The following is a 27,834-nucleotide window of genomic DNA, read 5'->3' as shown; positions in this document are numbered from 1 at the left end:
GACCTCTGCCGTGCACAGCAGCCCCCCCGAGACCCCCAGTCTCCACTGACACACAGCAGCACGGTATCTCTGCCTGACTTTTTATTTTGGAAAGCAAAGAATTGAACAAAGGCTCAGAAAATAAATATCCACAGAGAAAAAGGCAGCTTAGGAGGTGAGGAAGCTCAGAGGGTCAGCAGGAGGGGGGTGCGCAGATGGTGGAGGTGGGGCCTCGGCAGCCGAGCCCTCCCGGCTCATCCCTGCCATGGGCTCAGGACCCTGGGACCGGAGCGCCGGGCCCTGCGCTGGGAGGGTAGCTCGCACACTGTGTCCTGGCACAGACAGCTGTCGATGTGGGTGTAAGTGTGGAGGAGTGAGCCCCCGTCCGGGCACTGCAGCATCACCTCCCGCTGGCTGGTGCGCTGCTCCTTGCAGCAGGAGCACCTGTGGTCCAGGGACTGGGCCCTGGCCGAGTACCTGCGGGAAGGCCAGGGTGAGGGGCCGCTGCCTGCTGGGGTGGGCGCAGCCTCCCCACCACCTCCCCCCCCGCCCCGCCGCCCCCTCCAGGGCCACTTGAGCCCTGGGACTCACATGGCGAAGGTCCCGCAGGACCCGGAGCAATCGTTCATGGTGACCAGCTTGGTGCAGCCATTGTGCGAGATTTCCCTGACCACAGAGATGATGGAGCACGGCGTCCTGGTCACATTGAGAGGGGTGCCTGGGGGGGAGGAGCAGAGGCTGGGGCGTCTGCACATTCGGGGCCCTCCCGCTCCCCTCGCTGCTCCCTCTCCCCTCCCCAAACACCCCCCTCGGCCCCCCTCCAGCAAGCTGGCTTCTGTCCCGCTCCTCCTCCTCCGGAAGGGATTCAGGCTTCCTGGGCAGCCCCAGTGATGCCCTCAAACTCAGCGTCCAGCTGAGAGTGGCACAGAGGGGACGGGGTTCCCGGGGCGCCATCCCCTTTTGCCCTCCTCCCCTCGAGGGGCCCGGGCGGAGCCTGCTCCCAGGCTGCGCCCCGTGCCCCAGGGGCCGCCCACCCGAGGCCCACACTCACATTTCTTGCAGCAGCCGTTGGGCATGAGAGTGATGGAGCCCTGGCGGGAAGGAGAAACAGCTGGGACCCCAGACCTCCCCCAGCGGCGACAGCCCCCCTCTTGCCATGGGGTGGGAGGTGCAGTTCCTGCAGAAGGGCCTACACCTGTCTGGGCGCCAGAGGCCCAGCTGCACAGGACTATTCAGGCCCCCCTCCCGGCTGTGATGGGCCCGCTCACCGGGAGGCAGGTGCTGGGGTCAAAGTCGGGGCAGGTGATGTTGGAGACGGAGGAGATGAGCTGGTCGTGGATCTTCATGCAGCTGAAGAAGGTGCAGTTGTTCAGAGGGTCGCTCTTCATGTCCCCGGGCTGTGGGCAGCGGAGGGTCTGAGTGAGGCCTGGCAGGAGCCCCACGCAGAAAGGTGCCTGGAGACACCTGGCAGCTCCCCGACCACCCTGCCAAGTGCAACCACCGGGCTGGCGACACCCAGGAGGGGCCCAGGGACCACCGGCCTGTAGTCCACAGACAGGTCCACCTCCTAACCCCCACCCCTCACCATCCTGCAGAGGTGACCTGATTTGGAAAAGGTGTCTTTCAGATGCAACTGAGTTAAGGATATCAAGGTGAGACCACCCTGGACTACCCGGGGGGGAACCAGATCCCACAGCAGGTGTCCTGATAAGAGACAGGATGTGGGGAGCTGTGCGCCCGGGGAGGGGGACTCAGCCTCGCCCGTGCGGGAAGGAGAGGCGCGCACACCTTCAGGACCAGGTTCTGGTGGCCAGGCCGGTTGATGATGCACTGGGTCTGCTGGCACTTCTTGCAACACTCCCCGGGGGCGTCCACCAGCTCAAAGCCCTGCGAGACACCCGGGCGGATTGACGTAGGAAGAGGAAGGACTTGGCGGGAATGAGGGTGGGTGGGCCGCGCTCGTCCGGGGAGGGGCTGCTTACGGGGCTGCAGGAGGTGCTGCAGGGCACATGGGTGCAGGAGATGACGTTGAGCTGCGTGGCGCTGTCCGTGTCGTTGCTGCACAAGCAGCTCTCGCACTTGGAGGAAAAGACTGGAGAGCCGGGCTTGGGGCACAGGGAGGGCGGGTGAGGCGGGGGCCCCCAGGTGCCTCCCCTCCTCCAGGACGCCACCCCCCATCGCCCGCAGGGGAGCTGGGTGCCCAGGTGCCAACTCACGCTGCAGAGCCCCCACAGCAGGGCCCCTCACCGGCACCAGGCCAGCCGAGAGCCGCCCAAACCCCACACCCGGAAGTGCCCCCCTGCACCCGGCCCTGCTCCCTGCAGCCACCCAGGGCTCACCTGGTACTCAGCGTTCTTGTGAACACACACGCCCTTGGGCACTTGGGAGGGAGAACGGGAAAGAAGGTCAGACTCTCCTGCCTGAGCCTGTGGCAGACGCACAGCCGGTGGCCTAGGCTGGGTCCGTGGGGGTGCGGGGCTGGGCTGGGCACACCCACCGTGCAGAACCTGAGCCCCCGGACCGGAGCCACTTCAGCCCCACCCCCACCCCCCATCCCTCCATCGCACTGCCGCCCCCCCCCAGCTGCCCACCCTGGACCTGCTTCCTCCCCAACCCCGGCCCACCTACCACACGCGTAGAGGGGGCAGCACCTCCCAGGGACCATCTTGCTCTTCACCTCGAAGCCCAGTGGGCACAGTGGGGGCTTCTCCCTGCACAGGCTGGCCTTGCACTCTGAAGGTGGGGGAGACGGGCCAGTGAGCGCGGCCCCTCGTGGCCGAGCCCTGACACCGCCCCCGCACAGGGCTGCATCCTGCAGCAGTGACCCTGGGCCTGGGCCCCCGGCCCCCCCAATGCCCACTGTCCCGTGGACACGCCTGAGGCCCCTGCCTCCAGAAACCAGGCATCAGTGGGGCCCCGCGGGCGCCTTACTGCAGGAGGTGATGTTGCAGCAGGTGTCTGCGGGGTCGACCTCCGTGACCGGGTAGGTGCCGTCCTCCTCGCACTCCACGCGGGGCTCCGGGCGGCACTTCTTGAGACTGCAGATGATGCCGCTACCGCCCTCCAGGCAGATACAGTCCTTGCAGTCGAACTGGAAGTGCTCCCCAAACTGTGAGGAGGAGTGGGGAGCAGGGAGGCGGTGGCTCCGGTCAGGCCCTGCTAGCTCAGCCTGCCAGGGTCCCAGGTTCTTATTCCAACCCATCCCACCCCCCAAAGTGCAGGGGTCGTGGGCGGGTCCAGCCCCAGCACCAAGGCGGTCAGCCTACCTCTCTGGGCACATTGTCGGGCCCCACGCAGCCTAGGAAGGAAGCAGACAGGCCTGGTGAGCGCAGCCCCGAGAGCACAGCCCCAGCGGGCGGGCTGGGAGCTCGGCTCAGCCCCGGGAGGGAGGGGCGGGCGGCCTACCGCACAGCTCCACGCAGACGTCAAAGCCCGGCGCGTAGCTGGTGGTGCCCTCCGGGCAGAAGCAGCCTTCCACCAGGCGTGTGCTGTTCGTCTGGGAGGGGCTGCGGGGAGGGGGGCATCATGAGACGGTGTGGGGACAGTGTAGACCACTGGACCCAGACACGGCTGCCTAGGAGCCGGACCAGAAGGCCAGCCCGCGGCTCCGCTGCACCCACGTGACTGACCTGGACTTGCAGGTGGGCTCCTCTGTGGGACCACAGGCCCGGTACTCCCGGTGCTCCGGGCACGTCACCGCTGCAGGAGAAGCGGGACCGCGGGCAGGAGTCAAAGGGGGAGCTCATGTCCCCCCCCAAGTGACATCCTGCCCAGCCCCTCCCACACGGGACCCACCCCCACCCACACAGGCTACACGTGGCCTCAGCCTCCCATGCTGTCCTGAGCCAGGAGCGGGGGCCCAGCCCCCGGGGGGCTGAGCAAGGCTGGTCTCCCGGTGGCCTGGCCCCCCCACCCTAGGCTGGCTTCCGGCACAACGCCCAGCAGAGCCCAGAGCGGGCGGGCGAGCGGGCACTCACGGCAGGCCCCACGGGTGTGATTCCGCCAGTCGACACAGACACCCTCCTGGGCACAGAGGGCCGCGTAAGTCTGCAGGCTGGCGCACTCCACGTTCGAGCCCGGCACGGCAACGCTGTCGAATTTGCAGGCTTCGTAGTAGTGCTTGGGGGACACCACGGCATGGCACTGGGCGAACAAGCTGGGCAGGGGGGGCGCAGGGCGAGGCACGGCAGGTCACTGTCTGGCCAGCACCCCCTGCCCCTCTCACACTCCCCCCACCCAGTGCCTCCACCTGGGCTGGCCCCGGGGCCCAGCTCAGCCTGTGCCACCAGACAGGCGCCCGTGGGCTGAGGGTGGGAGCAGAGCGGCGGGCTGACCGTGGGGTACGCACTGTGGTCAGCACTGTGGCCTGAGGATGAGGTGCTGTGCTTCAGGCCAGAGAGGGAAGCTTTGTGTCTAACCGGCCACCAGGTGCCAAGATCCCCCCTCCAGCAATGCGGGCAGGGGGCCTCCTAGCCCTGACGCACACGCCTCTGGGGATGAGCTGCTCGCTCCCACAGATGCCAGCTTTGGGAGCACCCCCTCTCTGTCTAAGCCCAGATACCCCTCCCGACACCAGCCCTGGATGCTGCCTGTGTCCCAGGTCAACTGGTCTACCCAGGCTTCACACTCAGCCGGCCCCTGCACCATCCCAGGAGGCAGGAAAGGTGGGGGCCACGAAGAGCACAGGGATATCTTGCAAGACCGCTCAGCCCCATGGAGATCAGGAGCCCGCGTCCTGGGCCCCACTCTAACCTCCTTCTGCCCTCCCAGCCCCAGGGTTCAGCAGACCAGGTGGGGGAGCAGCTGGGCCCAGGCGGGATCACCTGTCCTTGATGAGATCGCAGAGCAGAGAGGGAGAGCCTGACGTGGTGGTGGCGCTGCTGCCCACCGACGGCGAGGCGGCCGGGCGCCTGGTGGTGAAGCCGGTGTGGGGACAGTGCGGCTTGGAGGGGTCATTCACCACCCAGTGGTCAGCCGCGACCTCACAGTTGGCGATGACCTCCCCACTGGGCAGCATGCAGTCGTCCGAGGTGGTGTTGGTGCACGTGCCTGTGTCGGTGGGAAGGTCACGTGTCCCCAAACCAGGCCCGCCCACCCCGTAGGCTGAGCAAGCCGCCGGGACCCCTCCACCTTCCCAGCCCAGGTCCCTGGTGGCCAGCTGGCCGGGGCCGAGGGCACAGACTAGACCAGGCTCCTGTTGGCTTCCCACAGGGGCTAAACCCAGATGGGGCCGTAGGGGCCTGCACAGCACAGAGAACCACAGCTGGGGGACAGGTGCCCACAGCCAGCCTCGGCCCGGCCACCCTCCCCAGGGCAGGGCACAGGGCCAAGGGGCTCACCACACTGGCCCTTCGTGTTGTTGCTGAACCGGTAGTAGGGCAGCCGGATGGAGAAGGAGAGACCGTTGTAGGAGATGACGGCGCCCAGCTCCGGGATGTCCACCACGTAGTTGATGCCTGACTCATACACCTGCAGCCCGTACTTCCTGTAGGGCAGCGCCACAACCTGCCTGTTGACCTGCACCTGTGGCCGAGACACCTGGGCTCAGGGAAGGCCAGCCGGGCGGGGCGAGCTGCGCCTCCGGAGAGCACCTGGGGTCACCCCTCCCCAACCAGTCCTCACGCTGTGTGCGCAGTGCGGGGGAGGGGGGATCTCTGCCTGTCCCCCTCCCCCTTCCCATCGAGCTGGGCCAGATCCTTGCCCTGACTAGTCTCAGGGGCAAGGTGGCAGGGGCGCTGTCCTCAGAGTCCCCCGGAGACCTGGGGGCCCCCGTGCCAGGGGGTAGGACTCGGGAACCAACACCCCCATGTGGTGTGTACAGAGCCCCTGCCCCCACGCCCCGTCCTCAGGGAAGGGGCTTCTACCACAGAGACCTGTGCCCAGGGTGGGTGGCAGGGGCATGAGCAGGGGAGGCCAAAGGGTCCCTGAACACCTCCAGGGGGCCAGACGCAGAGATGTGTCCGCTGAGCACTGCCCTGCCCTCTCCCAGCCTGGCTCTGCGGGGAGAAGCCCAGTCCCCCGGCGGGTGAGGGAGCCCGTGCCATGTGCCCGCCGTGGCCCCCTCAGCCTCCCTGCCAGCGTACCTGCACCCTCATGGGCATCATGTGCACGGTCTTGACCAGCACCTCCTGGGTCTCGTGGCGCACGATGAGCGTGCGAGGGCAGGACACTTGGTCCCTGACATCACAGTGGTAGTTGTCGATGTAGACCCCAAAGTTGTCCACGGTGGGGGCGATCTCCTCCACCAGCACATATGTGCAGTTGCCCTGGTAGCTGTAGTAGTGCCCGTCGAAGGTGACGTAGTGCGGGTCCCCCCAGCCCGTGCAGTAGCCTGCGGGGGGAGCAGGGGTGAGCCCGTGCCAAGCTCCAGGCTGGGGGCTGGGACAGGGACAGGACACGGTCAAGGGTCAAGGGTTAGGTGCGAAGGGCAAGCAGAAACCGAGGGGGGCCCCGGAGTCTGGTTCCCGGGACGTGTGGGACATATGAGCCCCAAGAGTGCACTTGCCCCTCTGCCCGCAGCGGCCGGGCTTGGGTTCCAACTCCAGCTCTGCCCACCTCCGCTCTCCACCGGGCGAGCCCCCGACCACCGGCCCGAGATGGGGGATAAGCAGGTGGCATGAGAAATCGCTCTGAACGCAGGCCCAACTCTCCACGGGCGCTCAGCCAGCCGGCAAAGCCATCACGACCCCCAGGGGTCTGCAGCCCCCCACCCCACCCCCCACAGTGAGGAGAAGGTGGGGAGGGTCTCCACGGCGTCAGGCTTACAGTCGCACTCCCAGTGCCAGCAGCACTTGTTGGGGTCCAAGACACGCACGGGCGTGAGGCCATTGGAGCAGGTGGGCATCGGCGGGGGGTCGCACTTCACCTTCTCCAGCACCACGATGTTGTCGTACTTGCAGGTGGCCATGGTGCAGTCACACAGCCACCAGGTCTCATTCTCCTGCAGGTGGGGAGGACACAGGGTCAACGGGGCCAGCGTGGCACCCACAGGAGGGATGGGCCATGCAGGCGAGGCCTCGGGTGAGCACCTAAGAGCCCTGCCCAGGAGGCTGAAGGCCAAGGGCAGCCCTGTCCAAGAGGGCAGCCAGCCACCTCACTACAGCAAGGGGGCATGGGGGAGAAGGTGGGAGGACCACGGCAGACTCCGAGCCCAGGAGGTTGCCTAAAGCCTTGGCCCGACTGCGGATGGTGCAGGGCGTAGGGGCAGGGGCGTGACCAGCAGAAAGCCAGCACCTGGGGCTTCGGATGCCCAGAGGGTGGGTGGGTGTGCCCGAGGGGACAAAAGCCACCCACAGACACAGACCTGTCGGGGGGGATCGAAGTCTGGGCACGCAGGGGGCTTGCTGGTGGTTATCGCTCTGGATGTCGTGGATGGCTGGGGGCTGGGGGTGGATGGGCTGGGCGTTGGGGAGGGTGTGGACGGGCACGACCAGTTGAAGATCTCCAAGGTGCACTCTAGGGAGCAGTTCACGTAATAGCAGGTGTCTCCGTGTGTGCCGTTGTACACCAGCTCACCTGCAAGGGGAGAGACCAGTCCTTACATCGCCCACACAAGGCTGGCCACCAGAGGACACAGGCAGGTGCCCACAGAGGCCCTGAGAGAGAAGCCCACCCCCCTGCAACTTCCCCCTGATCTGTGGAGCCAGCATGTGGGGCTGGCCACGGAGACATCCCCCCATACCCAGCATCCAGCTTCCCAAGCAGGCTCCCAGTTTAGACCTTCGCCTGACCCCTAAGCACCGGGAAAGCAAAGTCCCGCCAGCGTGAGTCACGGTGAAAAGCTTGGGTACCTGGTGCGTAGTACGTGTCATTCAAATAGCAGCATCTTTTTTGGGAGGAGCTGGGGACCGAGGAGGTGCTCATGGTGGTGGGGGAAGTTAATGGGGTCACCGTCGGGGTGGACACACTGGAAGTCAAGGTGCTGGTGGTCTGTGGTGTGGGCGGTGTGGTCGACGGGGATCCTGTTGGTGTGGGAGTTACCGTGGGAGTCGTTGACACAGTCGTGGGAGTGGGTGTGGGTGTGGAGGGGGGGCCTGTGGTGCTTCCGTGGGTGGGGGTGGTCTTCGAGGAGGTGGGACCCGAGGTCGGCGAGCCTGTAAGAATGGGGGGTGCAATGAGGGCTGCGGGCATCGTCCACTCCTTGCAGATGCACAGGCAGCCCGGCTGCAAGTGCGTGTGGGCAGCTCACTCGAGCTGTGGCACGTGGCGTGGGAGGCCTCACATCCACGTCCTCTGCTCTCGGCCTCCGGGTTGGGCAGAGTGTCAAGGCCCACTGTCCGTGGTGTATGGAACGGGGAGGCCACGGGGCGAGGCAGCAGCTCCAGGCAGCACCAGAGCCGCAGCACACTGGTCCACCAGAACAGGCTGACCAGCCGCCCCCCCGAGGCCCCAGTGGGGAAGTGCAGGTGGAAGAGAGGGGACAGAGGGAGGGTCTCCCAGGGCACCCGACTGGCAGCATCTACTCCCCACAAGGCCCCATATGCCTCAGTGGTCTCCACTCAGGACAGCTTTGCCCACAAAGCCCATCTCACAGCCGTGGGCTGAGGGACACAGGCCACAGGCAGCAGAGCCCGAGGAAAGATGTCCTGGGGGGTCAGCAGCTCCCTGAACACCCAGCAGCAGGGCTTGGGGGGCAGGAGAGGAAGGAGAGTCCTGGAGCCTTCCTGGGGACCACTACCCCTGGGGGGCACCTGACTCAAGTCCCAAGAGTGATGAAGCTCCCCCAGCATGAGGACCAACTGTTAACACATCACTAATAACCACGCAAATGCTGTGGCGTCTGTGTACCTGCAGGGGTGGTGCCAGGTGTAGGTGCAGAGGGCAAGGTGCCTCCCGTTGTGGGGGTTGCTGATTCTGTCACCACAGGGACTGTACCTGTCGGGGTCGGGGTCTCCGTGCTGCTGGTGGTGCTAATGCTGGGAGTCGGGGTGGGAGTCCCTGTTGATGTGGTGGTGGGTGTTGTGGTCCAGGTCTCTGTAGTGGTTGGAGCTGGAGTCGGTGTTGAGGTCGTGGTAGGGGTCAGAGTTGGAGTCCCAGTTGAAGTGGTGGTGGGTGTTGTGGTCCAGGTCTCTGTAGTGATCGGAGTTGGGGTCTGCGTTGAGGTCGTAGTGGTGGTCAGAGTTGGAGTCACTGTTGAGGTCATGGTGGGTGATGGTGTTGCAGTCACTGTGGTGGTGGGTGTTGGTGTTGGGGTCTCTGTGGTTGTGGTAGTGGTGAGGGTTGGGGTCTCTGTGGTGGTGGGTGTTGGAGTTGGAGTCCCTGTCGAGGTGGCGGTGGATGGTGGTGGTGGGGTCACTGTGGTGGTAGGTGTTGGTGTTGGGGTCTCTGTGGTTGTGGTAGTGGTGAGGGTTGGGGTCTCTGTGGTGGTGGGTGTTGGAGTTGCAGTCCCTGTTGAGGTGGTGGTAGGTGTCCCAGTTGGAGTCCCTGTTGAAGTGGTGGTGGGTGCGGTGGGTGGGGTCACTGTGGTGGTGGGTGGGGTGGCTGTGGTCTCCGTAGTAGTTGGAGTTGGAGTCCCTGTCGAGGTGGTGGTGGGTGGTGGTGTTGGGGTCACTGTGGTGGTGGGTGTTGTGGTTGGCGTCCCTGTAGTGGTCGGAGTTGGAGTCCCTGTTGAGGTGGTGGTGGGTGGTGGTGGTGGGGTCACTGTGGTGGTGGGTGTTGGTGTTGGGGTCTCTGTGGTTGTGGTACTGGTGGGAGTTGTAGTCTTTATGGTGGTGGGAGTTGTGGTCTCTGTGATGGTGGGCGTTGGAGTTGCAGTCCCTATCGAGGTGGTGGTGGATGTCGCAGTTGGAGTCCCTGTTGAAGTGGTGGTGGGTGCAGTGGGTGGGGTCACTGTGGTGGTGGGTGGGGTGGCTGGGGTCTCTGTAGTGGTCGGAGTTGGAGTCCCTATCGAGGTGGTGGTGAGTGTTGCAGTTGGAGTCCCAGTTGAGGTGGTGGTGGGTGGTGGTGTTGGGGTCACTGTGGTGGTGGGTGTTGTGGTTGGCGTCTCTGTAGTGGTCAGAGTTGGAGTCCCTGTTGAACTGGTGGTGGGTGGTGGTGTTGGGGTCACTGTGGTGGTGGGTGTTGTGGTTGGCGTCTCTGTAGTGGTCGGAGTTGGAGTCCCTGTCGAGGTGGCGGTGGATGGTGGTGGTGGGGTCACTGTGGTGGTAGGTGTTGGTGTTGGGGTCTCTGTGGTTGTGGTAGTGGTGGGGGTTGGCGTCTCTGTGGTGGTGGTGGTTGGAGTTGGAGTCCCTGTTGAACTGGTGGTGGGAGGTGGTGTTGGGGTCACTGTGGTGGTGGGTGTTGTGGTTGGGGTCTCTGTAGTGGTCGGAGTTGGTGTCCCTATCGAGGTGGTGGTGGATGTTGCAGTTGGAGTCCCTGTTGAAGTGGTGGTGGGTGCAGTGGGTGGGGTCACTGTGGTGGTGGGTGGGGTGGCTGGGGTCTCTGTAGTGGTCGGAGTTGGAGTCCCTATCGAGGTGGTGGCGAGTGTTGCAGTTGGAGTCCCAGTTGAGGTGGTGGTGGGTGGTGGTGTTGGGGTCACTGTAGTGGTGGGTGTTGTGGTTGGCGTCTCTGTAGTGGTCGGAGTTGGAGTCCCTGTCGAGGTGGCGGTGGATGGTGGTGGTGGGGTCACTGTGGTGGTAGGTGTTGGTGTTGGGGTCTCTGTGGTTGTGGTAGTGGTGGGGGTTGGCGTCTCTGTGGTGGTGGTGGTTGGAGTTGGAGTCCCTGTTGAACTGGTGGTGGGAGGTGGTGTTGGGGTCACTGTGGTGGTGGGTGTTGTGGTTGGCGTCTCTGTAGTGGTCGGAGTTGGAGTCCCTATCGAGGTGGTGGTGGGTGTTGCAGTTGGAGTCCCAGTTGAGGTGGTGGTGGGTGGTGGTGTTGGGGTCACTGTGGTGGTGGGTGTTGTGGTTGGCGTCTCTGTAGTAGTCGGAGTTGGTGTCCCTATCAAGGTGGTGGTGGATGTCGCAGTTGGAGTCCCTGTTGAAGTGGTGGTGGGTGCGGTGCGTGGGGTCACTGTGGTGGTCGGAGTTGGAGTCCCTATCGAGGTGGTGGTGAGTGTTGCAGTTGGAGTCCCAGTTGAGGTGGTGGTGGGTGGTGGTGTTGGGGTCACTGTGGTGGTGGGTGTTGTGGTTGGCGTCTCTGTAGTGGTCGGAGTTGGAGTCCCAGTTGAGGTGGTGGTGGGTGGTGGTGTTGGGGTCACTGTGGTGGTGGGTGTTGTGGTTGGCATCTCTGTAGTGGTCAGAGTTGGAGTCCCTGTCGAGGTGGTGGTGGGTGGTGGTGTTGGGGTCACTGTGGTGGTGGGTGTTGTGGTTGGCGTCTCTGTAGTGGTCGGAGTTGGAGTCCCTGTCGAGGTGGCGGTGGATGGTGGTGGTGGGGTCACTGTGGTGGTAGGTGTTGGTGTTGGGGTCTCTGTGGTTGTGGTAGTGGTGGGGGTTGGCGTCTCTGTGGTGGTGGTGGTTGGAGTTGGAGTCCCTGTTGAACTGGTGGTGGGAGGTGGTGTTGGGGTCACTGTGGTGGTGGGTGTTGTGGTTGGCGTCTCTGTAGTGGTCGGAGTTGGTGTCCCTATCGAGGTGGTGGTGGATGTCGCAGTTGGAGTCCCTGTTGAAGTGGTGGTGGGTGCGGTGGGTGGGGTCACTGTGGTGGTGGGTGGGGTGGCTGGGGTCTCTGTAGTGGTCGGAGTTGGAGTCCCTATCGAGGTGGTGGTGAGTGTTGCAGTTGGAGTCCCAGTTGAGGTGGTGGTGGGTGGTGGTGTTGGGGTCACTGTGGTGGTGGGTGTTGTGGTTGGCGTCTCTGTAGTGGTCGGAGTTGGAGTCCCTGTCGAGGTGGCGGTGGATGGTGGTGGTGGGGTCACTGTGGTGGTAGGTGTTGGTGTTGGGGTCTCTGTGGTTGTGGTAGTGGTGGGGGTTGGCGTCTCTGTGGTGGTGGTGGTTGGAGTTGGAGTCCCTGTTGAACTGGTGGTGGGTGGTGGTGTTGGGGTCACTGTGGTGGTGGGTGTTGTGGTTGGCGTCTCTGTAGTGGTCGGAGTTGGAGTCCCTGTTGAGGTGGTGGTGGGTGGTGGTGGTGGAGTCACTGTGGTGGTGGGTGTTGTGGTTGGCGTCTCTGTAGTGGTCGGAGTTGGAGTCCCTGTCGAGGTGGCGGTGGATGGTGGTGGTGGGGTCACTGTGGTGGTAGGTGTTGGTGTTGGGGTCTCTGTGGTTGTGGTAGTGGTGGGGGTTGGCGTCTCTGTGGTGGTGGTGGTTGGAGTTGGAGTCCCTGTTGAACTGGTGGTGGGAGGTGGTGTTGGGGTCACTGTGGTGGTGGGTGTTGTGGTTGGCGTCTCTGTAGTAGTCGGAGTTGGTGTCCCTATCGAGGTGGTGGTGGATGTCGCAGTTGGAGTCCCTGTTGAAGTGGTGGTGGGTGCGGTGGGTGGGGTCACTGTGGTGGTGGGTGGGGTGGCTGGGGTCTCTGTAGTGATCGGAGTTGGAGTCCCTATCGAGGTGGTGGTGAGTGTTGCAGTTGGAGTCCCAGTTGAGGTGGTGGTGGGTGGTGGTGTTGGGGTCACTGTGGTGGTGGGTGTTGTGGTTGGCGTCTCTGTAGTGGTCGGCGTTGGAATCCCTGTCGAGGTGGCGGTGGATGGTGGTGGTGGGGTCACTGTGGTGGTGGGTGTTGTGGTTGGCGTCTCTGTAGTGGTCGGAGTTGGAGTCCCTGTCGAGGTGGCAGTGGATGGTGGTGGTGGGGTCACTGTGGTGGTAGGTGTTGGTGTTGGGGTCTCTGTGGTTGTGGTAGTGGTGGGGGTTGGCGTCTCTGTGGTGGTGGTGGTTGGAGTTGGAGTCCCTGTTGAACTGGTGGTGGGAGGTGGTGTTGGGGTCACTGTGGTGGTGGGTGTTGTGGTTGGCGTCTCTGTAGTAGTCGGAGTTGGTGTCCCTATCGAGGTGGTGGTGGATGTCGCAGTTGGAGTCCCTGTTGAAGTGGTGGTGGGTGCGGTAGGTGGGGTCACTGTGGTGGTGGGTGCGGTGGGTGGGGTCTCTGTAGTGGTCGGAGTTGGAGTCCCTATCGAGGTGGTGGTGAGTGTTGCAGTTGGAGTCCCAGTTGAGGTGGTGGTGGGTGGTGGTGTTGGGGTCACTGTGGTGGTGGGTGTTGTGGTTGGCGTCTCTGTAGTGGTCGGAGTTGGAGTCCCTGTCGAGGTGGCGGTGGATGGTGGTGGTGGGGTCACTGTGGTGGTAGGTGTTGGTGTTGGGGTCTCTGTGGTTGTGGTAGTGGTGGGGGTTGGCGTCTCTGTGGTGGTGGTGGTTGGAGTTGGAGTCCCTGTTGAACTGGTGGTGGGTGGTGGTGTTGGGGTCACTGTGGTGGTGGGTGTTGTGGTTGGCGTCTCTGTAGTGGTCGGAGTTGGAGTCCCTGTCGAGGTGGCGGTGGATGGTGGTGGTGGGGTCACTGTGGTGGTAGGTGTTGGTGTTGGGGTCTCTGTGGTTGTGGTAGTGGTGGGGGTTGGCGTCTCTGTGGTGGTGGTGGTTGGAGTTGGAGTCCCTGTTGAACTGGTGGTGGGTGGTGGTGTTGGGGTCACTGTGGTGGTGGGTGTTGTGGTTGGCGTCTCTGTAGTAGTCGGAGTTGGTGTCCCTATCAAGGTGGTGGTGGATGTCGCAGTTGGAGTCCCTGTTGAAGTGGTGGTGGGTGCAGTGGGTGGGGTCACTGTGGTGGTGGGTGGGGTGGCTGGGGTCTCTGTAGTGGTCGGAGTTGGTGTCCCTATCGAGGTGGTGGTGAGTGTTGCAGTTGGAGTCCCAGTTGAGGTGGTGGTGGGTGGTGGTGTTGGGGTCACTGTGGTGGTGGGTGTTGTGGTTGGCGTCTCTGTAGTGGTCGGAGTTGGAGTCCCTGTTGAGGTGGTGGTGGAAGGTGGTGTTGGGGTCACTGTGGTGGTGGGTGTTGTGGTTGGCGTCTCTGTAGTGGTCAGAGTTGGAGTCCCTGTTGAGGTCGTGGTGGGGGTCGGAGTTGGAGTCCCTGTTGAGGTCGTGGTGGGGGTCGGAGTTGATGTCTCTGTTGAGGTCATGGTGGTGGTCGAATGTGTGGAGACACAGCCAGGTGTTGGTCCACAAGCACAGCAGTAGGCATTGATCTCATAGTTGAGGCAGTAAGGTGTGTGGGTGGCTCCCCCTGGCTTCTGATCACGGTTTTGGCACATGAGCCCAACAGAGGTGTTACAGGTGACAGTCTGTCCAAGCTTTTCGAGGGGAACGTCGGGAAACATGGTAGCTCTGCAGGAGATGTTCTGCACCCAGCCCAACGTACAGACCTTCTCTGGGGACTCAATGTCTCCACCTTCTTTGGTAAAGTCTGGTTTACCAGAATCCCACCAGCCAGTCCATTGGCAGCATGGGAAACATGTAGTGGGTGCTCTGGTGGTTGTTGAGGTGGGAGTGGTGGTGGTGGGGGTGGTGGTTGGTGGGGTGATGGTGGTAGAGGGTGTGGGGGTGAGGGTGGTGGTGGGGGTGGTGGTTGGTGGGGTGGTGGTGGTAGAGGGTGTGGGGGTGAGGGTGGTGGTGGGGGTGGTGGTTGGTGGGGTGGTGGTGGTAGAGGGTGTGGGGGTGAGGGTGGTGGTGGGGGTGGTGGTTGGTGGGGTGGTGGTGCTAGGGGGTGGGGGAGTGAGGGTGGTGGTTGGGGAAGGGGTGGTGGTGGTGGTGTGTGGGGAGGTAGTGGTGATAGTTGGTGTGGTGGTGGGGGTTGTGGTTGGTGGGGTGGGGGTGGTGGTTGGTGGTGGGGGGGTGGTGGTTGGTGGGGTGGTGGTGGTAGAGGGTGTGGGGGTGAGGGTGGTGGTGGGTGTGGTGGTTGGTGGGGTGGTGGTGCTAGGGGGTGGGGGAGTGAGGGTGGTGGTTGGGGAAGGGGTGGTGGTGGTGGTGTGTGGGGAGGTAGTGGTGATGGTAGTTGGTGTGGTGGTGGGGGTTGTGGTTGGTGGGGTGGGGGTGGTGGTTGGTGGTGGGGGGGCGGTGGTTGGTGGCCGGCAACAATTGACTCGTATCTCGTAGTCATAGCAGAGCCCAAAAGGTCCGTTTCCAAACTGGTCATCATTCTTGCAGATGAACCCGGAGGAGACGCTGCACTGAGCCTTCTGGCCCACCTCCTCCCAGCTGGGGTGGGGCTCCGTCGCCAACCTGCACTGGATGTCCTCGGGGGCCTCGCAGACGTGGTCGAACGTCTCTTGGTCTCCACCGTCACTGCCGAGGCTGGGGTGGTCATTGTTGATCCAGTCGGACCAGAAGCAGGGCGGCTCTAGACAAGCAAGACCCAGTGTTGTTCAGCCAGGCTGGGGCGCGCCTTTCGGGAGGTCAGTGGGACTCGGAGAACTCAGACCCCCGTGACCTGCTGTCCCCGTCACCACCAAAGGGCCCAGTGTCAGCTCAGAGACTTTAGGCTGAGCCCAAACTTCCACCCTCCACTTCTCCCCTCCTTCTGCAGCTCAAGACCCGAGAACCCCCACGCCACACCAGTGACAGACCCAGGCCTCAGAGCGCCAGCCTAGTGCCCCTTCCTTAGCTACTTTCAAATCCTTATGCCAAACAAATAAATAAGGAAAGGGCCATCCAGTGCTGCTAGGAAGCACGTCGGCAGGGGCTGGGTGTGGACTCTTGACCGATGTTTTCACCCTGAGCTGGTCAAGTCCCCTGCGTGAGTCCCTGGGCTCTGCAAATTGGGGAATCGAGTCACCAAAATACAGCGTCTTCGGTGCCTGAGCCGGCGGCCCGGCCCGCCCAGCCCGGCCCATGTCCGGGTCTCGAGGGAGGCGCCCGGCAGCTTTCTGCGGCTCGTCACCCTGTACCATCGGGAATGCCGTGAACATGACTTACTTGGAGTTGTTGAAGGGGAAGATGGCACAGCAGTAAAATGGAGGGAAAGAGGATGTCACTCTACAGTTCTGAGGGTTTTTTTTAATCTCTTTAAGTTTACAAGTTTCTTTTCCCGGTGGCTGTCAACCCCAGCAAATGCAGAGGGACCCGAGGGTGTCTCTCTGCCTCCTCTCACCCTCAGCGGTACTTTCCTGGGTCACTGTGGTCTGGGCTCAGCAGTGTGGTTGAGCCGCTGGGAGGGGAGCCGGGGGACACTCCCCGCGTTGAGAGGCACACGTCAGCATCACTTCCCACCTGCCTGGAAAGGCCTCCCCTGCCGGGCTCAGGAGAAGGCAGGACCCGGGGGCATGGGTTGTGTGCCAAGGGGACCTTACCTGTGCTGGAGGACACAGTGGTGGTGGTGGTGGTGGTCGAGGAGGGGGTGGAGGTGACAGAGGTGCTGGTGGTGAGTGTTGAGGGGGACGACGGTGGGGAGGCGGACGTGCAGATGCTGAAGTCTTTCTCCACCGTCCCGTTGGGGCCGCAGACCTCCCGGTAGCAGAAGGAGCCGTTCTGGGTACTGATGACAACCTTCCCTGGGGGGAGGCCGACGTCAACACATCAGGAACAAGGCAGAGACTCATAGGCCCCCTTGGTCTGTCCCAATAGGGGAGGACTGGTTTCCCCCACTTCCAACCAATGGCAAACCAGCTCGAGACCCGATTCCCAGAATCTAAGGGGTGCCCATCACGGCACGGAAGCTACATCACAGAAGGGGCATCGGCTCCCCGTTAGGAGAAACACAAGCGTGTCAGGTGAGCCCCAGGGGCTGCTGCAAATCAGAGGCACATCTGAGCTGGGAGTGTCCCAGGGCAGCCATGGGAAGAAGAGGGGGAAGGGGGACTGAGCCCAACCACGGCCCAGGAGAGTCCAGGTGCAGGCAGGTTACCTTCTTCTGGCCAGCAGACAACTTGCGAGGAATTGGTACACACACTGAAAAGCAAGTGCAAGGCTGCAGGCCCGAGGAAACGCTGGCCTCTCCCTGCCAGCCTCTCCCTGCCGGCCTCTGCCCTCCCGCCCATACCCCTGCGACCGGTCCAAAGCCTCAGGGCGCTACCCCAAAGGCCCACTCCAGGAGCACCCGCCTAGGTGCCTGCTGTGGGCATGGTGGGGTCAAGGCACGCGGAGCGGAAGGAAGGAGGGCCCACCTCTCCCCTCCCCCGGTTCCTGTGTGCGGGCGGCCATGTGTCCACATGTGTGTACGTGAACACTGCACGCCGGTGTGTGTGCGCGTGGAGGTGGCTGTGCGTGTGCGTGTGCGCTGAGCTCCCCCAGGCCCCTATGATGTGAGCTTAGGTACCAAGAGTAGCATCTCTCCTCTGTGGGCACAGACTGCCCCGGTAGGTAGCGAGTGTCCTCGATGTAGCAGCCACACTTGTCCGCTGTGACACATGCCTTCATGTCCTCGTCGTAGATGGGCCTTTCCTTAGGGCACCGGGGGTAGCAGCCTGGTGGGCACAGCTCTCTGGGCTTGGACCAGCACGGAGGACCCCACATCCACCAGACCCGACCCATCCTCCCCACCCTGGCAGCTCCTTCCTCCAGCATGCCCTCTGGGAAGCCAGGCGCCTGACCTCCCCACCCTCCTGGGGCCCTCACACTGCCACGTGGACAAAGGGACAGCCAGGCCCCACCCACTGCTCCCTCCCCAGATCTTCTCTCTGGTCCTCAGCTTGTTCTCGGCTCAAAGGCCCCGCAGAGGCCTCCCCAGCCCCCACCCTGCCCTGCTCTGCCCTTTCCCCGCAGCACCTTCACCCCTGACCTACCGCACTGCATTAACCTGCCCCTTTCCTGTCTCGAGGGCGAGGGTGGGATCTCAGCTCAGGCTCCCAGCCCCCTGTCTGATGAACAAGCTGCCCCGGAACGCGGGTCCCGGCCCCCAGGGTCCCTCACCCTCCAGGTAGGACACAGAGATGTTGGAGTGGATGCCATTGATGGTCCGGCAGGTCTCGAAGCTGCGGTTCCCGCAGGGCTCGTAGTGCCACTCGCACTCGTGCGGGGGGTTGTAGTAGTCGCAGAATATGGCTGGGGGGGAGGGGGGCCAGACTCAGGCTGGGCACGGGAGGCGGGGAGGGGGCCACATACGCCCCGTCCCCCATGCAGCAGCCCCACCCACAGGGCAGCGGCCCCCAGCCCACCACACCGGCACCCCGGGTCCAGGACAGGTGGGCACTCACGGCACCGGTCGGGAGTCCTCCAGAACACACAGGCCCCCTCCCTGGTGCACTCCTGGGCGTAGGAGGCCACGGCGGAGCAGAAGCACTCACAGTCCCCACCGGTGTCGCAGGAGCACGAGTCGTGGACGCAGGCCTCGTAGAAGGGCTTGGGGTCCACCTGGGGGAGGAGCCTCCATGTGCCGGGTCCACGCTGCCCTCGTGGGGCCAGGCCTTCCCCTGCTGCCAGAGAGGCTCAGGACCCCGAGGCCGGCCCTGCTTCTGGGACAGGGCACAGTTGCCCAGCACCACCCCCCAGGGCTCCAGTGGGGCTGGCAGGGGAGGTCCAGCGACGATGGGCCAAACCTGCCCACCGCACACCACTGCTGGGAGCTGAAGGCCGTCTGGGCCTTAAGGGGTTGTGTCCTTTCTCCCTCCCTGGAAGGTACAGAGCTGGGGGCCCAGCCAGGGGTCTCAGAGGGAAGGCTGGACCTCTGGTGATGCGTCCAAAGGACACAGAAGATGGAGCTGAAGCTGGAGGACAGATAACACCGGGTGACCCGGCAGGGAGACTGCCTCGCCCACGCCCCGCCCACACGTGCGGCCCCGCCAGCGCCCCGCCCACGCCCCGCATGCGCCCCGCCCACCTTGCTGTGGCAGGCCTGGAAGACCCGGTCTGTGATGATGCTGCACTGCTTCACGGCCCAGGAGTGGCGGTTGGGGTTCAGGGTGCACGGCTCAGGGGTGGTGCTCACGTCCGGACAGGTGGGGGCCTCCTTCCAGCTGTTCCCAAAGTCCAGCCCGCTGTCCACCACCATGTGGTCCCGCGTGGTGAAGTCGTTGTTAGATCGCTGGTCGAAGTTTCCGCACAGGCCGCACACGGTGCCCTGCGGAGACAAGCCGGCCAGGAGTCTTCGCTGTGGGCTCGCGGGACAGAGGGGCTGGCCCCCCGTGTGCCCGGCAGGCCCAGGGGGGCGCACAGGCGAGCGGCGAGCGCCGGCCGGGCGGGCAGGCGGCTGCACACCTTGTAGGTGGGGGCCAGCTTGATGAAGACGGTGGTCCTCTTGTCCCAGATGACGATGATGCCAACGCTGGCCTCCACCACCAGGTACTGGCCCACGTCCCGCGTGGTGTAGGCCACGTGGTGGCCCACGTCCCGCTGGATCACCATGCGGTGCTTGTCCTCCAACTTCAGCTCCGTCCTCTGTGCCCAGGGGAGAGGCTGCGTCACGGGCCCGGTCTGAGGGCGCCCCCGGGACCAGGCGTGCCCAGGGGCAGGCAGCGCTCACCCCTATGAAGATCTTGATGGCCTTGGAGCAGGTGACGCCCGTGGTGCCACAGGGGACGTTCTCGGTGATGATGCTGAAGGAGCCCAGGGAGGAATTCTGGCCGCAGTAGTCCTGGGGGCCGGCGCGCACATGAGCCAGGTGAGCCGGGCCGCCCAGCCACGAGGGTCCTGGGCACTGCACCCAGCTGGGCCTGGTCAGGCCTCAGCCCCGCCTCTGTTGAGTGAGGCCGTAACCCCCCATCCACACACACATGGCTCTGTGCATTCCACGCCCCCCCAACACCCACGGGAGGGTCATGGAAAGGGGGTACTGAGGAAGGGCTCCCCTCCCACCCTGGAGCCTCCTCACTGGGTGGGAGCAGCCCAGGCCAGCAGAGCAGGCGCCACAAAGCAGAGTCAGGTCCTGGCCGTGCCCCAGCCTCACCTGAACGGCCACGTAGGAGCAGTGTCCATCAAAGTCATAGTACTTCCCGTCGAAGGTGATGTAGTGGCCACTCCCATAGATGGCACAGGTGCCGTAGCATATGGACTGTGTGCACGCCCAGCGCCCTTTCTGGCAGGTGCTGAGGAGAGCGAGATGGGGGGCCTGGAGGGGCTACAGGGGCCCAGGTCCCTCACCCCTGGTCAGGGTGCGGCCTGGCACCGTGCGGCAAGCCCCCCAGCAGGCTCACGGACCACGCCTGTCCCAGCCCCGATCCGGGCCAGGGCCCTGCCAGCCAGATGGGAGGTCACATGGCCCTGCAGACCCCAGCCGGCCCCACGGAGGGGGGTGGGGCCAGGGCACTTACCAGGTGTTGCAGTCCACCTGGATCTTGTCCCCAGGGGAGTACAGCTCCTTGTTGTGCGTGCACGGGCAGTCCTTCTCCACCACGCAGCCGCCCCGGCCATCGTCAATCAGCCCCTCGGGGCACACGCAGCCGCTGACGCACTCCGTCTGGTACTGGGGGGCAGTTGGGAAGGGATTCGGTGCCAGGCCCAGGATGCCTGGCCCCTCTTCTGACGCTGCAGACACCCCCCTCGTGTCCCCCCACCCCCACCCTCTGACCCTCAGCGTCTCTCCCTGGTCCTGCCTCTGGAGCCCTGCCCCCGGGCTCACCACTGGGCTGGGAGACAGGGGAGAGAGGCCTGCCAGGGGCCCCTACACGGGTCCCCGTGCCCCCAGAGGGCTGGGCGGGGCCCCGAGGGCAGCCACTTTCCCCGAGGAACGGGTAGGGCCAGCAAGCCTGTGTGTCCAGGGGGCGCGAGGTCCGGAGCCTCGGGGCCACGCGGGAGCCCGCCTGCACCCCACTCCACGGCAGCCCCCCAGCACGCACGTAGCCAGCAGCCAGCGTCTGGCAGCTGATGGGCCTGGGCTTCTGGATGGCCAGCACCGTCAGGTTGTTGCAGTCCACGTGGATCTTCGGGGCCGTACAGCCTGCGGGATGGCAGGGGCCACCTTAGCTCGGTTGAGGTCGGGGGGGGGTCTTGGGCGGGCAACAGAGGGGGTGGGGGAGCAAGCTGGGGGGCGGGAGGCCATGCACAGGGCAGCGGCCACTTACTCTGGCCGATCAGCTTGACCTGTATGCAATGCAGCCTCCCGTTCCGGCAAACGCTGCGAGGGGGAGGTGGGGGTGACCAGGGGCCTTCAAAGGGCAGGCCCAGGGGCTCTGTGGGGCTGGGAAGGGGCGTGGGCCCCCCAAGCAGAGCTGGCCCTCCCCCCCGGGCCTAGTTCACCCACCATCGCTCCTCCTGCCTCAGGACCACCTCCCCCGCCTCCAGGTAGAGGCCATGGTGGTAGCAGGAGCACTTGGCCAGGGGCACGCAGCGGCCCTTTTCATCTAGGAAGGTGCGGTCGGGGCAGCCGCAGCCATCCACGGGCACAAAGTCCTTGAGGCAGTGGGTGTCGGACTCGGACAGCGAGCGGCAGGTCTGCTGGCAGGTGGTCAGGTTGTAGAGGAAGACCTGCGACGTGGGGCAGGAGCCCACGTCCTTGTCTGCAGAGGGGAGGGGGCGGCGTGAGGGGAGGCAGTGTGGCCCCCAACTCCTTTCCCCAAAGGCCATCCCTGAGCCCCGCCTCCAGCCAGGACGCCCGCCCCATCACGGGGCCAACAAGGGCAGTCACCCCGGGACCACCCTGGCCACACAGGTGCCCCAGCCCCACACACCTCCCCTTCTGGGCTAGGGAACTGCGGCCACAGTTCCAGGCCCCTCCCTGCAAGCAGAGTGGCCGGGGCTGGTTTCCTGCTGCTTCCTGGCCGGTAAAGCAGGGAGCGACGTCACCCCCCTGCACCCTCGACCCTCGACGGCCAGGGCGAGCTGCCACCGGGGACAGCAGTGACCCGATGGCCGGCCCGAGCCCAGGACACAGGCACTCACTGCAGACGCGCTCCCTCCAGCCCCACAGCATGACGCCCTTGGCGGCACAGGCGCGCACGTAGGAGGACAGGGCCGCGCACATGCAGTCCTCTGTGTTCTGGCAGTTGCACGAGTCATATTTGCACCTCTGGGGGGCAAACAGGGCAGTCAGGGGGAGCCGGCTGGGAGACATCACGCCCATGTGAGCGCTCAGACATGCAGCACTTACGCACATGCACACACACAGCTACACACACGTGCTCGTGCACACACGCAGCGGGCAGCCTGTCCGGCTCAGCCAGGGGGGAGGGGAACACCTAGGGGGCCCACACACCTTGTAATACTCGGCTGGGTCCACGGCAGAGTGGCACCTGCCAAACGGGGTCTCCTTCTTCTTGAGCAGGGAGCACCAGTGCTCAGCGTAGCTGGCTGCGGAGGGTACAGCTGCTTAGCGGGGCCGGCCCTCCAGCAGGTCCCCCAGCTCCAGGTGCCCGGCTGCCCAGGCTGGAGCAGACACTGTCCCCTTGGTGGACCAAATCCAGGCCCCCGCCCTCCAGGGCAGGTCAGCACAGGACGGTGCCCCTTTGCATGGCCAGGGCTCCCACCCCTCGCCTCTCTCCACCTCCCGGACGTGGCAGGTGACCTGGCAGGCGTTAGGGTGTCCTGTCGAGGCACCAGGCCAGCCCCCAGACGAAGGCCACCACCCAGTGATTAGCAGCCCTGGCCCCTCTGCCGTGTCACTTGGCGGGCCGCCACCGTGGGCCACCATAAACCAGCCGCGAGGCAGACAACGGCAGGTGGACAGCGGGCCCATTGCCTCCACGCCCCACCCGGCCGCCACGTCCCACCGGGAGCCCCGTCTGCGAGGGGCCAGCTCCCCAGAGGCCGAGCCTCACCGCTCTCAATGTTGAGGGAGCAGGGGTCGTCCAGCCAGTCCAGCTTGTCTTGGCAGCTCGACTGTGCTTTCCAGGTGTTGGCGAAGCCGGCGCCCGTGGCCTCCACCAGCCCACCGGGCGTCTGGAAGTCATCACTTTCAAGGCCGTTGAAGTTCCCACAGAGGCCTGAGGGGCCAGGACAGGGTTGGGAAGGGTCAGGGGTCGCCAGGGGCAGGCCCGAGGGAGGCCCGTGTGGGGGGCGCCTGGGGGCAGGGCCGCTCACCCTGCACGCGCCCCTGGGCGGCCTGGTCCAGCGTCAGGAAGAGCTGCATGACGGGCACCAGCTGCACCTGCAGCCTGAGGCCGAAGGCGGTGGTCACGACGAGGTGGTGGGAGGACGGTTGAAAGATGGAGAAGCTCGCTGCAAGGCAGGGGTGGTGAGGGGCCGCGCGGGCCTGTGGGCAGGCTGCCCTCCCTCCCCCGTCCCCCTCCCCCTGTGTCTGCCCCCGCCCCCGCCCCCGCCCCAGCCCGGGCGCCCAAAGCAGGACTCACCTGCCACGTGCGGCAGGCTCACCCGCAGCTCATTCAGCAGCACGCTGCCGTCTGACTTGAAGGCCACCACCTGCGGACGAGGCCAAGGGGACACAGGGGCTGAGAAGGGCCCTGGGGCCCCGGGGAGGGCCGGGAGGGCAGAGGGCAGCGGCACCCACGTTCTTCTTGTTGTCGGCAAGCAGCACCACCGTCTTCAGGCAGGTCTGCTTGTCCGTGGAGCCGCAGGGAGTCAGCTCGCCCAGGAGGGCGTAGGAGTCGTCGTGGGTGCCCTGCGGGGAGGGCAGAGGGCGTTGCAGCCACACGGAGGCTGGGCGGGGGTCCAGCTCTGCCCACAAGCCCACCGCGGCGCCGGCCCACCTTGGTCAGCACGTAGTAGCAGTCCCCGTGGAATGTGTACTTCCTCCGGTCGAAGGTGGTGATGTGGGAGCCGCCCTCCAGGGCACAGGTCCCGGGGCACTGCAGGTCCTGACACACCCAGCGGCCGGCTTTGCAGACACTGTCGGGCAGCAGGGCCGAGGTCAGGGTCGACCGCCACCCCCAGCCCGCCTGGACCTCTGCCCCGCCCGGACCACCGAGCCCGCCTGGACCCTGGTCCCGCCAGGACGCCCCAGCCTGGACCCCCAGCCCCCCGGGACCCTCGGCCCCGGGACCCACCACTGCTCGCAGTTGTTGGTGACCTGCTCTCCGGGCTCGTGCGTTTGTCCGTGCAGCTTGCAGTGACACTCGCTCACAGGGATGCAGCCACTGCCCTTGATGTCATCGTACACAGTGCCTGGGACAGCGCGGGACAGGTTCTGTTCCCCCACCCCGAACAGTGGCAGGATCCCCCCTGGCGGGGCTGCCATTCCCAGGGCCACAGCCAGGGGCCGGCCTCCCCAAGGAGGCGCTGCTGGCCAGGCCTACCACCCGCAGACACCTCTGGGCCTCTGGGGGACACCTGTGGTCCCCACGCTGTGTCTGAAGGCCCTGCCTCCAGGCTCAGAGCCCCAGGCCAGGCCGGAGGAGGCCTGTCCTCGGGGACACGACCAGGAAGGTGGCACTGCTGTGTGTGTGTTGGGGGGTCTACCTGGATCTTGTCCCCTGACCTCCATGCAGGGCCCCGTGCCGTCACTGCCCCTCAGCACAGCTGAGGGTTGAGGCCCAGGCAGCGAGGTGGCCTCGCTGGGCACAGGTCGGGGTGGGGGGTGGTACTTCAGGGCGTGCCCTCTGCCCCCACCCCCGCCACTGCCCGTGTCCTCAGCCCTCACCTTCTGGGCAGAAACAGCCGTCCATGCGGTGCTCCTCACACAGGCTGCTGACCTCCAGGTGCGAGCAGGTGTCGATGCAGGGCGAGCCGCTCTCCAGGTAAACCATGTTCCCGGGGCAGCTCTTGGCTGGACAGGCAAAGGCAGGCCCCTGAGCCGAGGAGCCGCGTGCAGCGGGCACCGCGAAGGGTCCGTGCTGGCCTCGCACCCCACGACTGTGGCTCCCAGCCTGGGGCACCAGGCCGCCCCGCCCTGTGCCCACCGAGGCCGCCATGCTCCCCGCGGATGGTCCCCCGCGGGCTGCCCAGGCCCTGGCCTCCCCACCCGGTCCCCACCCGGCACTTACGGCAGAGCGAGGCGGTCCTCCAGTTCCCCGGCTGCCCCCCGGCGTGGGAGCACTGGCGGGAGAACTCGGCGATGGTGCTGCAGGTGCAGGAGGCGCCCTGCGGGCACTGGCAGCGGTCCTGCACGCAGGCCTGCACGTACAGCTCCAGCGGCACCAGGCCCTGGCAGCCCTCGAAGGCCGCATCCGTCAGCAGCCGCTCACACTCAGCGCGCTGGTGGGTAGACGGGGACGGGAGCCATGGGGGGCTGCCCACGCCCTCCTGCCCTCCACCTCCCCACCGGTGCCCAGCAGAGGCCAGCGGGCGGCCCTGGGGGAGGTGCCGGCTCTGCTCCCCTAGCCCCACCCCCACAGCGGCCAGCGACTAACGTGCTCAGAGCAGGACGTGGAGGCCGGAGCCTCCTCGGGGTCATCGCACACCATCTCCGGCTTGTTGATCTTCTGCAGGTTCCCAAACTCGATGGGACTGAAGAGCACACCTGGGGGGCACAGCCCTTCAGCGGGGGGGATGGGGGAGCCCAGGAGCCTGCCCACAGCCCGCCCACCGAGGCCCGGGGAGGCCCTCACCGTCCAAGAGGAACTCAGAGTAGCTCTGAAGGCCATTGTAGTCACCGCAGAGGCCACACGTGTGGTTCCGGAACTTACTGTCCAGCTCCAGCTGTCGGGGGAAGGGGTGCAAGTGAGCAGGGCGTGGGGCGCCAGGACCCCCCCGGCAGCCAGGTGGGCCTCAGAGCCTTGTCTGAACGGGCGTCAGCCATGGTGGGAGAGCTGGGCTCGGCCAGGGGAGGGGGTGGGGGTCCTGGCAGCGCTGAGGACCAGGAGGCCTTTGGGGAGGGGGCAGGGCCGGCCCACCACCCGGGCCGGAGGGCCTCTTACAGGGTGTGCCACTGCGCCCCGTCCCTGCCACCAGCCTCCCCGCCCACCTGAAGGCACACGGCGCCCTGGCCCCCCCGGCCCCCCTCGGTCCCCCCGGTCCTTGAGCCCATGACGCACCATGACCGAGTCCTCCCGGTCCCACGTGAGCGTGAGGCCGGCGCGGGAATAGACCTTGGTGTAGGTGTCCCTCCTCTCGATGAGCAGCCCGGGGCTGTAGTGCGGGGCGCTGACCCTGGGGGCGGGCACGGGGGTCACGCCAGCCCACCCTGCACCCATGCGGGCCGGGGCAGAGGCTGTGCGCGTGGGTGGGGTGCCCAGCTCCCGCCAGGGGCCACTCAAGCAGCGGCCGAGCCGCTGTCCACCAGCCCGGCCGGGTCCTTGGGGCAGAGCCACACCCTCCGGCCCACTGCCCTCTGCACACCCCCTCCCCAGGCTCTGTTCTGGGCAGGCCCTCCACCTGCCCCCCCAACCCAGCCCGTAAGAGCCCTGGGGGGAGGCAGGGCCAGGCTGGAAAAGCCCCACCCACCCCATGCCCAGGGCGGGTGCTGTGCCCACCCCACACGCCCCTGTGGGTCGGTACCCATGCCCACTCTGAGCCTGGGCTGTGGTGGGGGGGAGGGAAACAAAATCCCCTGTAGCTGGGGAACGGCAAACCCTGCAGGTGGGGGACCCCCCGGGCAGAAGTGTGCTCAGAGCCGCATTGTTCCCGAAACAATGCGGGACACCGGGACTCCTGTAACCCTAGCCTGGGGCTGCCAGGCCACCCGACCAGGACGGCCAAGCCCAGAGCCTGGCGGGACCCCAGCAGGGGGGCTGGAGGAGACGCACCCACGGGAGTCCCGCGGGGGCTCATCCGTGTTTGTTGAATGAACCGATGACATGGATGCAGACCCCTGCACTCTCAAGAGAGAGGGGCCAAGGGAGCTTGCCAGGCTGGGGGCGGCGGTGGGGGGGGCCACCGGCAGAGAGGCGGTGCAGGGCGGCCCAGGTCCCAGGACAGGGGAGGGGCCCTGCCTGACCACTCACGCGGCTCCGTTCACCGCCTCAAGCTGGGGGGTGAGGTAGATGGTGTCGTCCTTGATGGTCAGCAGGATGTACTCCACTTGGGGGGGGCCCCTACTGCGGCCGGGGCCCCGCTTCAGGTGCACAGCAAACTCCTTGTAGGCGTCCCGGCAGTCGGAGGCGAAGTTGTAGTCGCACAGCCCAGGGAAGCGGAAGACGTCGCCGTCAAAGGTCTTGTAGTGGAAGTCGCCCCAGGTGCTGCAGACGTTGTGGCCGTGGTTCCGGGTCCTGCCTTCTGGGGGCGCAGCAGGTGGACGCGTGAGCAGCCCAGGCCGCCAGGAGGCCCGTCCATCCGCAGCCCCAGCCCGGCAGCAGCCGTCTGGGGACCCTCCAGGGGCGCCCGGCAGCGGCTCGGAGCCCATGGGGGTCTCCGCCCAGGCCCCGCGGAGACTCGTCCTGCAGCGGGGCCTCTGCTAGACGTCAGTCACCCCACCAAGGTGGTCTCAGCCCCTGAAAGGGCGTCTCCAGCTGCCACACCCTCGCACCCTGACCCTGCAGGGGATGCGGCCGTGTGCTGAGTGGGGAGTGGGGCCAGAGGGGCTTTCTGGCTCCCTGGGCGCCCTGTCAGCCTGGCCCTGTGCCCTCACCCCGGTCACCGCCACACTCTGTCCATCCGAGTGCCCCGGCCAGCACCCCCACCCTGCTCCAGCCTCCCCTTATTCAGCATGATGACTGCGCCGGACCCCTCAGAGGAAGCCCACATACGGGGCCAGCCCCCTCCCCCCACCCCTGACCCCAGCAGCCCTGCCGGGACAGCGATGTCCCCATTGTACGTGCGCGTTGTCTTCTCTGGCTGAAGTCGCCCCTGAGCAGAGGCCCAAACAGCCGGCTCTGTAGAAGGGGCCATCTTGGTCTCGACCCTCCAAGGGTCCCTGATACCTGGGACTGGGGGGCCTCCCCTGGCCTGGCCCCTCCTGGTGGGCCCCTTCCTCCCCCAGGCCCGCAGACAGCCACCCAGCCTGGGGCATCGACCTGGAACTGCCCCCTGCACAGGCACCTTGGCCGCACGATTACCTTCAAAATGATGGTGGGAACCCAGGACCCCGTTCCCCGCTCCTGCCTTTCTTCCTGCCTTCCTTCCCTCCACCCAAAGTCAGCAGGGGTGGGGGCTGCAGGGTGCCCAGCCCAGGCCGTCCACCCCAAAGCCTGGGTCGAGGAAGACACCTCCTACTCCAGGCAGGACTGTCTGCTCCGGGCCTCCCAGCCTTCCTGCCCGCACCCCTCTCACCTCTCCGGAGCTCCGTGCCCCCAGCCCAGGTCAGAGCCAGGCAGAGGGCCACCAGACGGGCTAGTGGCAGCCCCAT

The 27,834-nt window shown here is 65.7% G+C and overlaps 1 protein-coding gene across 1 annotated transcript; it reads right to left on the bottom strand.

The window, feature by feature from the left end:
* Nucleotides 1–80: 80 nt before the first annotated feature.
* On the bottom strand, nt 81–27,834 carry LOC130849329 (mucin-2-like). The gene is made up of 51 exons (XM_057728134.1): nt 27,759–27,834; nt 26,495–26,765; nt 25,586–25,700; nt 25,154–25,250; nt 24,962–25,071; nt 24,596–24,806; nt 24,253–24,378; nt 23,660–23,777; nt 23,363–23,501; nt 23,164–23,274; nt 23,006–23,075; nt 22,737–22,874; nt 22,478–22,639; nt 21,913–22,007; nt 21,600–21,726; nt 20,962–21,217; nt 20,783–20,835; nt 20,558–20,658; nt 20,033–20,184; nt 19,669–19,807; nt 19,246–19,356; nt 18,981–19,160; nt 18,604–18,843; nt 17,981–18,137; nt 17,697–17,828; nt 17,104–17,251; nt 16,693–16,736; nt 16,139–16,339; nt 14,833–15,189; nt 14,017–14,661; nt 13,246–13,455; nt 11,884–12,141; nt 7,770–8,012; nt 7,283–7,494; nt 6,745–6,919; nt 6,063–6,310; nt 5,319–5,502; nt 4,803–5,028; nt 3,957–4,135; nt 3,609–3,678; nt 3,385–3,485; nt 3,246–3,277; nt 2,911–3,088; nt 2,608–2,712; nt 2,319–2,359; nt 1,962–2,084; nt 1,768–1,866; nt 1,248–1,376; nt 1,031–1,070; nt 571–697; nt 81–456 (listed from the first exon to the last, which is right to left on the bottom strand). Exons 1-51 carry the CDS (start codon nt 27,832–27,834, stop codon nt 234–236), a joined length of 8,085 nt encoding a protein of 2,694 aa, XP_057584117.1. The 3' UTR covers nt 81–233.

This window comes from Hippopotamus amphibius, chromosome 3 (assembly GCF_030028045.1).
Source record: "Hippopotamus amphibius kiboko isolate mHipAmp2 chromosome 3, mHipAmp2.hap2, whole genome shotgun sequence".
NCBI classification, from domain to species: Eukaryota; Metazoa; Chordata; class Mammalia; order Artiodactyla; family Hippopotamidae; genus Hippopotamus; species Hippopotamus amphibius.
This window is presented reverse-complemented; position numbering and strand designations above follow the sequence as displayed.